Below are 11,270 nucleotides of genomic sequence, written 5' to 3' on the forward strand. Positions count from 1 at the left end.
CCATAATATGGTGCTAGCAGCCCTTTCCCTCATCATCTCCAGTCCCTGACACAGTAATAGCCTTCTGTTGCTGTCAGCTAGTACAGTTATTGCTATCATTAAAGTGGTAGATACAGGTGCTGGCTTCCTCCTTTCCCCAGGGGTGCTCAACCCCAGGCCTTGCTACCACTCCACTCCTTCTCCCAAGGCCATGCCCCCACCCCACATCTTCCCACCTCATTCTGCCCCTCCCCCAAGTGTGCCCTGCCCTTGCTCCTTCCTCTCCCCCGCAGCACCTCCTGCATGCTGCGGAGCAGCTTATCATAGCGGGCAGGAGGTGCTGGGAGGGAGAAGGAAGAGTTGATCAGCTGGGCCACCAGCAGACAGGAGGGCTCTGGGGGAGGAGGGGAAGCTGGCTGCTGGTGGGTGTTAAGCGCCTGTGGTAGTAGGTCTGTCCTGCAGTGCTGAAAGTTCAGAGTTCCAATCCTGCTAATGAATGATGTGTGGGGAGGGGGTTACATTTATATACAAAATGTATTTTTACTTTTAAAAATAACCTAGGAAATTGCATACCAAAAAACTGTGTTGAAAGAAAGTAGCTTGAGGTTTGTAAAGTCAAATACTCTAAAATTGGAAAATTCTAGAATTGCGGTTGCCAAAGTGCAGTCTTAGTTCTGCTCTCCTTGTGCATCTGCATTGTGATACAATCTTTAATTACGTGATCACATACTATTTTTTTCCATAGAACCCCTCGTTACTGAGAGTGCAGGATGAAAACACAGGGGAGAATTAAGGTTGCACTGGCATCCTTAAATCTGGCATTTTTAAACTTTCAAGTCCTTAAAAGTATAACCTAAAAATTCTTTTAACATAATTTTTTGTTATGTAACTATACTAGAAAGCTGCATCATGTTAAAGTTCCTGGTATGTTATTGTACAGGGCTTGAAATTTTTTTTATTTTTAATATCTTTGTTCCCATCTCGACTTAGCTGCACTTTTTCTTGTTGTCTACTAGGTCTATCTTTTCTTGCATTAGTCTGTATCTTCTCATTTATTTAGTATCACCTTCTTTTTTATATTTGCTCTGACATTTCTTCATACTCCCAAATCTCTATCAATACTTGTTGTCTTTCTATAACAGAATATGTAGAAATCATACAGGCACAGTAGGATTAAAAACAACCATATTTACTGAATATACGCAATGTGCAAAATCTAGTTGCATATACAAACTGCAGTTTTGGCTGGTTACTGGTGGCTTTATTTTGCATACCATACACTACACCTTGTCCTTTAAGAAGCAAAAACTTCTTGCTGCCAGCTAATGGAGTGTGTTGTCATTGGATAATATGCAGGATTTTATCTTTGTAGTTTCTGAAAAGTAGGTGTCTTAAACATAAAGCTTTACCATCTCCTGCATATATGTCCTGAAAGACCTAATGGTGGCTGCGTGTGGTGGTGGTGGCGGCGGGGAGGTTGATTTTGTCTCTGTTCTTCACTCATACGCCAGAGTTGGCTGCTATAAGAGTGAGGTAGCTGCTAAACTAACTCTGTTTTTGGGTCCCCCTTCCCAGTTAATATCTACGTTATACTTGGCTATTATGGTGGCAAGCGCTGGTGAAGCATCTAAGTTGATAATGTCTCTCTCTGATACTTATAGCTTTTCTAGCCTCCAGTAGAGTGAAAATTTACAGATTTTTTTTTTTTGCAGTGTTTTTGTTTCAGTGCAGTTTATAAGGTTCCCAGTAATAGCAGGAGAAACTGACAAAGGTCTAGTCAGTTTTCACATATCTGCAGTTTGGGAAAGCAATGGACACCAGGAGGTAACTACAGATTTGGGAAGACAGCATTCTATTATTTTACACTTAGTTCAAATTTGAAAAGTCATCTTTGCATACTAACTTAATTATTGTAATGAAAGCTTAGATTTCAAAACAGTTGGTAGCATTTGTCTGGAAAAAGTTTCCTATTTATTGTGGACAAGGGAATTTTTCAAGCCAGCTATTGTAAAACTATGTAACTGCTACAATTCTGTGCAAAGTGACATCCAGTTCAAGTAAAGGACCTCAAGTAGCGTTTGAGTTTTTGAAGATTGTTGTGTCCCCGTTTAAAGAAAACCAAACCATATCTGTGTGCACCAGTTTCCTTTAGTAAGTTTCTGTAACTCTGCAGCATTGTACTTGCAATAAACAAATGTAACTCAGTGGTAGAAAAGATGAGATGGTGACAGGTGCAGTAAAGGAAGTTAACTTGCTGTCAGTTCTGTTTAACTTCAGTGTTAATATTTTTCAAAAAGAATTCCATGCGCTGTGCTTGAGAAACTTTATTACAATGAAAATTGCTTTAAGTAAACTTCATACCATACCATTCCATTTCCTTATCTTACTCAAATTTGTGAATTCATACTAGACAACCACAATATCCGATGCAATAGTTGCTACTGTGAATGAAAGTGAGGGCATACATAAAAGTTGATCACTGAGAAAATGACTAAAGTGGAGATGGGCTGGCTTATGTGTATATAAAGTACACGAAAAAAGGTTTCCAAAATGTAATAAAAGCCCTGCAAATCATATTTTGAACGTCTTCAATAGACCACATAAAATTTATACTTTTTTAATTGTTTTAATAATTTTAAGACACGTTTTAAAAATTTGTTGATTTTAAAATCCCAGTGTTCTTTTCCTAATAGGAGACGTGCAATAGGTCATAGTTATCCAAGTAAACAAAGTTGTATTAAAATCAATGGAGTTTTATATAGTATTCATTGCATTCCCTTTACATATAATGTAATTGGGACTTGGAAAATTGCCATGTGACAACAAGCTAGAACAGGGGTCAGCAACCTTTCAGAAGTGCTGTGCACAGTCTTCATTTATTCACTTTAATTTAAGGTTTCGCCTGCCAGTAATACATTTTAATGTTTTTAGAAGGTCTCTTTCTATAAGTCTATAATATATAACTAAACGATTGTTGTATGTAAAATAAGTAAGGTTTTTAAAATGTTTAAGAAGCTTCGTTTAAAATTAAATTAAAATACAGAGGCCCTGGACCGGTGGCCAGGACCTGGGCATGAGAGTGCCACTGAAAATCAGCTCACGCGCAGCCTTTGGCATGTGTGCCATAGGTTGCCTACCCCTGAGCTAGAAGCTGATGCAAAACATGGGGTCTTGCAATATGGATTCTGTTCAGAAACCCAAGGCACACTATTCTCTCCCAACCACTGTAAGGGAGCTCATATGTTGCGCTTCTCACCAGGGGTGGACTTCTTCCTGGATCTTGATGGAAAGCTACAATCTTTGTATCAGACTTGATTAGCAGATATTTGGTAACCCTCCTTCCACCTTTTTTTTTCCACCCTCTCTCCCTAAGTGATGACTGTGAAGGGCAGATAAGATTACTGTCTTCTTTTCTTGTTATTTTTTCTCCTCATTCTTTGTGCGTGTCTGAATGTAGGTTTGTTTCTTTCACAGATCAAGGGGTATATGTAGCTAGCCCCTTTCCTATATGTGTGTTTTTTGTTTTGGTTTGTTTCAGTCTCTTTTCCCTAACCCTTTTGTCACCCTTTGGAATGTATTATACTGTGCCTTCGTTGTTGCTTATGGGAAGGGTAGATTAAAACTGGTGTAATCCTTGTAAATATTATAGGTTCCTCAGTTGAAACTGAAATTATTCCATGAGATTCTTCATTTGATTAGGTTTTTCAATGTTATATATCACAGTGATGTCTAAGCACTATGATATTTTGTTGCTACTCAGTCTTTACAGCGAGTAAAACTTTGGGGAAGCACTTTCTTCAATACTTGAATTTAATGAATATTAAACATTGGCTCTTCGAGGAGTATCCCTATGGGTGCCCCACTTTTGGTGAATCTGCGCCCCTGTACTTGTGATTGGAGATTTTTAGTAGCAGTACCCAGTTCATAGCACATGCTGCCTCATGCAGTTACATGGAACTGTGTGACCAAACCCTCGCCCCCCTGTTTCTGCTCTACTGCCTTCAGCGTGAGATGAAGCACTTAGCAGTGCCTCTGTACTTCAGATTTCTCTAGTTTTAACTTTAGAATACCAGTAGTTAGTCAATAGTTAGTTATCCTTCCCAGTTTATTTTTTTTTTTTTTAAAAAAACCCAACCCCCCACACCTTTTCCCCTCTTATTTTAGGAATTTAAATTTCATTTGTTAGGGTATCCCTTAGGGTAGCATAGTTACCCTCTCTCATGGGAGAAACACTTGTCTGAGGGGCCTGCCTGGCTCTCTGGGTTTTAAACATTGCCTCACCTGCTGCACTGTAATCCCAGTCTCTGACGGGCACTCAATGTGTCCGCTGCCTTGGCGAGAGACACAGACCTCAAAAGCGTTACCACTGCTACAACTTGAAAGCATGTGCCAGGAAGGCGAGGGACATACAGATAAAACTTTTCATGGTGGAGAAGTCTTTACTCCCCACGTCCGATCCAGGATCATGGACTCCTCCAGGGCAACAGTCTCCTAGGGCAACATCTGACACAACTTCTCTTCCACGCTGTCAGAGGAAGGAGCATTCTGCCAAGAAGGTGGCAAAAAAGCAGGTTCTTTGAGAGCTTGTTCACATTGATTCCAGTCAGGTGTGCGCACGCCGCATGCAAGTTGCTGGAAATCCCCGCCCCCCCCCCATGGCTCCTGTCGGGTCAGCTGTGGAGCCCGCTGCAGTGGTGCGTTCATGGTGCTCAATATAGGACCCCGCCAACTCAGCCCCTCCTCAGTTCCTTCTTACTGCATGTGATGGTTGTTGGAACTGCTTGTAGCTTGCTTACAAGTTCTACCCACTTTCCCTAGCTTTCTAGTGTAGTTTAGCTACTAGTTGTTCTAGATTTTATTAGTCAGTAATAACTGTTAGGAGTAACTGTTAGGAGTGGGGGGTTTCCCCTCACCGCGACCTTTTCCTTTGGGAACTTTGGGAACTTTGGGGCATGCCTTGATCCTTGGGGTTGAAGCCCTGCAATGTGCTCATGCTAATGGATGACCCCCGTGATGCTTGTTTAAAGTGTCTGGGGGAGGCACTCCAAGCCGATAGGTGCAGGGTTTGCAAGGGTTTTCGACCCCGCTCCTTTTTGTCCTTGATTTCAAGTTGAAATAGCTCTTCATGGAGGCGGTTCTTAAACCACAGTCCACGTCAGTGTCCAGGACCCACCATCGAGCTCCTCGGTGTGGAGCATGCTGGCACCAGAATCGGGACTGTGGAAGATCTCTGAGCACAGAGACTAGTGACACTGCTGAGAGGAGGGGTTTGATGGGATGGTGGGGGTCTGAGGGCAGTCAGAGGACAGGGAGTGGAGGTGTGTGTGGATGGGGCAGGGCTCCCAGAGGGGCCATCAGGTAACAAGGGAGGTTGGATGGGACAGGAGTTCCGGGGAGGGGGGAGATAGGAGGTGAGGGCTGGGCCATGACCTCCTCTCCTAACCGGCCCTCCATACAATTTATGAAACCCGATGCGGCCCTCCAGCCAAAAAGTTTGCCCGCCCCTGCTCTAGAGAACTAGTGATATAGTGGCATTGCAAGACTTAAAGTTATATTTGAGCAGTTGAGAGGGAAAGGGATTTTTAGTCACTTTTTTAAACGTTATTTTTGTTTTTAGAAACACTTTTTTTTTAAATTTCAGTAATCGAATAACATTTGTATAAATAGAAGTCTTAGTTAAAATATTCAACATGTTCCCAGTAAGCATTCCAGAGACCTCTTAGAAATCCCCCAGCAAACTAGGACAAACCAGAGAAGACATTCTTGATGAGTATAAAACCGTCAGTAAAAAACCCCCAGTCTTTTCTAGGCTGCTTTTTATACATCATAAAGAACTAGAAAAGTTCAGAATGCCAGTTTTTAATAAAATTCTTGGCAGGGAACCTTTTAAAACCCGATGGTCCTATTAAGTACTGTCTTGAATAATTAATTTATAATTAAGGGGTTTTAAAGATGTATCAAAAAGCAGAAGTTTTACAATTTGCAAAAGCACTTCTGTCCTGACACTCACTTGATAACTCTAAAAGTATTTTTACGTTAAACAAACACACCAAAGAAGTTAGCATATAAATTTAAGTGAATTTATACTCTGAGAAGTGACTAAAAATTGTTGCTTTGGATTCTATATTTATCTCATATTGACTCCACATCAAATGTATTCAGTTTACCCATAAAGAGATTGTTTGTTTGTTTTCTAATTGCAAGTCCTTCAACTCAACCTGGGATCTGAGAGTCAAGCTGGAATCTGTTCTTTTAATGTATAGATTATGCCCTTGTCTTTAGTGGAATTGTAAAGTTGTAACCCCTTGAAACTCAAACAATTTTGTTATAAGAGGAGTAGACTCCAACTCCCCCCATCATAACTGTGATGGTTCTGTGTAGCTAGCGTGCATGAGCCACTGAGAACCATTTAGTTCTCTCTCTTCTCTTCATGTGTCAGTATAGTAATGCCTGCATTTTCACTCTATGCACCTGAGGAAGTGGGTTTTTTACCCATGAAAGCTTATGCCCAAATAAATGTTAGTCTTTAAGGTGCCACCGGACTCCTCGTTTTTGTGGATACAGACAAACACGGCTACCCTCTGATTTAGTTCAGGGGTTCTCAAACTGGGGGTTGGGACTTCTTAGTAGGTCGTGAGGTTATGATGTGGGGTGTCATGAGCTGTCAGCCTCCATCCCAAATCCTGCTTTGCCTCCAGCATTTATAATGCTGTTAAATATATAAAAAAGTGTTTTTAGTTTTTAAGGGAAAGGGAGGTTGCACTCAAAGGCTTGCTATGTGAAAGAGATCTCTAGTACAAAAGTTTGAGAACCACTGATGTAGTTAGTAAGGACTGGTATAAACACAAAAGTTGTACTGCTTTAACTATACTAGTATAGTTAAAGTGAAATAATATCCCTACTATGGGTACTGCTAGATTGCTATAAAGGTGCCTATATTGGTATAATTTATTCCTGTACAGGAAGGGGAATAAGATATCTGTATAAAAGTGTCTTATACTGATATATAATTGTATTTACGCTAGGGTTTGTACTAGTATAACTGTTGGAAGAAAAATCACAATCCTAACTGAAACAGTTATACCAGTATAAAAACTGTATAGACTAGGCCTGAAACAAGCAGATGTGTCTGGGTACATGTGAGTAAGAAGGTGCCACTTTTATGTAATTACTTTTCATTGGAGAGCTACATTTTGAAACAGATTGTTTAATCCAGATGTCAGTTGTAACATCCAGTTGCAGGACAAATTTGAATGCTGAGGGCTGCTGCTGCTGCTGCTGCTGCTGCTGCTGTTGTAAAGAATTCACTGTATTGATAAACAGCTTAACAATGATTTCTTTAAATGTAAACTGGACTAGTGTTCTTTAGTGCTGGATTGATATCTCTGAAGATGGTTTCTATTAATGTATAAAATATGCAGAGAGAGTGAGTGTACAGGCTTCTCCCAGCATCCTGCAAAATGTCTCAACCCAGACCTGAAGAAACCATCTCTAGAGCTATAAGGATGGCTCACTTTCCATTCCCAGTGAATCTTTGGGGTCTATGCTTAGATTGTCAAGAGATGTCCGGAGTGATAGGTTTGGGTTTTTTGTTTTGTTTTCAAACTAGTGGACACCTCATCTGTGACAACTAACTCATTTCATATAAGGCACCAAACAGCATTCGGATGAAAACTTTCAGTATTTACCAATCTGAATTAGATTTGAGGCAGTGACCTAGGGCTGGTCTACACTACGGGGGGAAAATCGATCTTAGATACGCAACTTCAGCTACGTGAATAACGTAGCTGAAGTCGAATATCTAAGATCGGATTACTCACCCGTCCTCACCACGCGGGATCGATGTCTGCGGCTCCCCCTGTCGATTCCGGGACTCCGTTGGGGTTGGTGGAGTTCCGGAATCGATATAAGCGCGCTCGCGGATCGATATATCGCGTCTAGATGAGACGCGATATATCGATCCCCGAGCAATCGATTTTAACCCGCCGATACGGCGGGTAGTCTAGACGTAGCGCTAGAAGTGAAAGATTTTACTAATCCATTGAGCTATCATCCTAATGTTACCATATATAATTGTATAGAAGTTCCTTAGATATTACCACAGATCTGCTAAGGAGAAGTTTTCGACTGAAAGAAAATATGTGCATTGGCAGAACAGTGTTTAGGTCTGAACTTTTCATTTGTAGTTAGATTTAGGTGCTATATCTGCCTTTGGTTCCCCTGCTAACTTTAGTAGTTAAAGATCACACTTTCCTGTTTTGTAATGTTGCTTTACCCTATTATTGTCTGGAAGATCCCCACAAATTGGAAACTGACTATACAGGGTAAATACTGAAACTAACTAGGCATGAAGTGCTGTCAAGTGCAAAGTGAACAAATTTTTTTCATTAATCTTTCAATTACAGTCATCTTAGGTCATCTGTTCACAAGATCAGGTATAACAGTTTTTATGCATCAAATGTTTGGTACTTAGAAGAATATCAGTGAATGAAATGTCAACAGTTTGCTTGCTACTGCATAAATTGAGCAACAGTTTCCTCTGTAATAAAATCCTTAGGAGAAGCATGTCTTTTTGATCACTGTTTTGTCATTTGAATAAGCTCACATGTTAATTGTTCAACCCAGTATTGATGAGATTCATTTGTGGTTTCTACTCTTTATACCAGTATTTCTTTACTGTTTATTAATAAAGTTATTCTCTGTGAATAGAAAAGTGCACTAAGGATGGTATAAAGTGTTCATGCTTCGTTGTAACTTTGTAATCCTTTTGAATTCCAAGTAGCTTTACGCAAATTGAATTTTTGTTTGGTTTTTGTAGTGCTTGGGAGATGGAAAGAAATGATAGCTGGCACCTGAACTAAAATATTTGTGTAGGCACCCATCCCAGAGCTTCAGGATGAATGGGGATATGCCTCATGTTCCCATCACTACTCTTGCAGGGATTGCTAGTCTCACAGACCGTAAGTACTTCTATATTTTGTTTTTTTGTCATACTTTTTCTACGTTTTTGTTTAGTATTTTGTTTCTTTTAAAACTTAAACATGTTTAAAATTAAATTTGAAATTATGATCAACTATGTTAAGTCCTAAACTTACTATAGTAAAATTTTAAAATAAATTAGAAGTGATATGCTGAAATTGAGATGAGAAGAAAAGAAGGATAATGAAGTAAACTTGAAACTTACATCAGATGGGCACTGCATCCATATGTTATATCTTTTAGCCAAAGATTTAAATAGTCTAACAATAATGGAAAATATTGTTGAAATTATGAAAAGCTTCTGTAACAGTTGTTTTTCTTCAACTTTACTGAAGAGACAGAGGATCAAAACTAATGTTTAATAAATGAGTTTATTTTCAATGGAAAATGTGTCTTGATGATCTTTTTTTTAATGTATTCAGTGTATTTAAGATAGCTAATTTAACTAATTAAAAATCCCATTTTAAAATACTGTTTTTGTACATTTTTGATGGAATTCAAATTTCCATCCAAAACCGGCTTGATGCAAAATCATGAGTAAAAATTAATTTGATAGAAAAAGATGAATAAATTTCTTAACATAAAATATGTAAAAATTAAAAATCTGAATAAATATATGTTAAGATATATAATTGCAGAAATAATTCTGCATAGATATATCATATCCTTCTGGTTAACAAAAAGTACCAAATTTAGTTCAAAGGCTACATTTAATTGCAAATTAACATGTTTTAATGGTTGTATCAATCAGTGAGATGAAACTGTCCTTTAGGAAAATAACAAGTAGAAATGCAAAACAAGATTAACATAGTTTATTTAAATCAAGATTTCCTCAAATCATGTTGATTTTTTAGATCCATTCATCTTGGAAACAAGTGACATTGAACACTTCATCCATGCCGCTGCAACTTGCAGATGAATCAAGACATTTTAAGCACATAATCATTGAATTATGTGCAACCATATTGTTTTTTCTTTTTTCTCCCTTTTTAGTAGTTGATTCAGCTCCAAGACTAAATTGTTCTAGTATATTAATTATTGTGTGTTCTGAATTATTAGAAAAGATTTTTTTGGGAAAAAGAAATCAGTATCATATGATGTCTTTAAATTAAAATAATCCCATAATATAATCTGTGGAGTTGACCAAATTCAGTTTTTTGGTTTAAAATAGAATTCCATATTTTCTTGATCTAAGGAGAAACTTTGAGATCTTCAATTTGTTTCAAACGTACTGTGTTTCTTTTTTAAGGACATGAGAGAATAAACTGATGCAGGTCCCTTGGCTAATTTTTAGTGGAATAATTTGAGTTAACTTTTACTTTTTTCTTCTAATGCAGTTTTGAACCAGCTGCCTCTTCCATCACCTTTACCTGCTACAACTACAAAAAGCCTGCTCTTTAATGGACGGATAGCAGAAGAGGTAAACTGCCTTCTGGCCTGCAGGGATGAAAATCTGGTTTCACAACTTGTACACAGCCTCAACCAGGTGTCAACAGATCACATGTATGTACTTGGTATTTCTTCACACCAAATTGTCAGAATAACTTGTTTGTTCTGTGTGAGATTAAAATGAGTAAAGATAGATATAAGAAATGGTTTTATATATTCAAATTGAAAATATGCAAGTACATTGTCAAGTTTGTGTACTGCAGTACCAATTTGTATTAGAACAACATTAAATAGTTTTAGCTAATCAAAGTGCAAGGTTACTGGACAATTGCATATTAATAATTGTATATTTTCCTCCAGATATGTTGTTACTTGCAATTTTATAGATTGTGGGTGTATCATTTCTATATTCGTTTTCATATCTCTTGTCAACAACTTCCCCTTATCCCTGGGTTCCCTAATGCCAGGTTTACTATCCCCGTTCCTTTCTCGGGCTAAGTTGTTTCTTGCTTCAGTTATGCTTTTCCTTGGGACCTGTTTATCTCAAAAATATCACTTAAATAATCCATAATAAAAGTCCTAAAATAGTCCATTTATAACCCCCCACTGCATATAGTCTTTAAAATCTCCCACCAGCTAATGCATTGACATAGCACATACTACACTCCAACATCTTCCACCACCACTTTTCTTCTGTCCTGTCCTGTCCTGTCCTGTCCTGTCAGGACATCCACCTAAGCCCTTCCAACTGGTGTGTGACCCTACTCTTCCCAGTGGGAGCCCCTGTGGTCTCTTGCTGGGAATTCATGGGAGCATCCATCACTCCCCTTATTCCATTCTCATCTCAGAGAGGCTGATGGGTAAGGCCCTCTGCTGCTTCCCTGCCTTCACTCCTCTCTGGCCCTTGGCTCCAGTTTGAAAGT

The 11,270-nt window shown here is 38.8% G+C and overlaps 1 protein-coding gene across 4 annotated transcripts in view; it reads left to right on the forward strand.

The window, feature by feature from the left end:
* The window catches only part of NIPBL (NIPBL cohesin loading factor), a 305,455-nt gene that overhangs the window by 118,162 nt on the left and 176,023 nt on the right, over window positions 1–11,270 (forward strand). For 3 of the 4 annotated variants that reach the window (XM_075066914.1, XM_075066915.1, XM_075066916.1), the window contains exons 2-3: window positions 8,798–8,939; window positions 10,296–10,461. In XM_075066914.1, the coding sequence (XP_074923015.1) occupies window positions 8,876–8,939; window positions 10,296–10,461 (230 nt within the window). In that variant the 5' untranslated portion in view covers window positions 8,798–8,875. Of the gene's footprint in view, window positions 1–8,797; window positions 8,940–10,295; window positions 10,462–11,270 lie in introns of those variants that run through there. The other variant, XM_075066917.1, reaches the window with a different exon arrangement.

Source organism: Chelonoidis abingdonii, chromosome 6 (genome assembly GCF_003597395.2).
Source record: "Chelonoidis abingdonii isolate Lonesome George chromosome 6, CheloAbing_2.0, whole genome shotgun sequence".
Classification (NCBI taxonomy): Eukaryota; Metazoa; Chordata; order Testudines; family Testudinidae; genus Chelonoidis; species Chelonoidis abingdonii.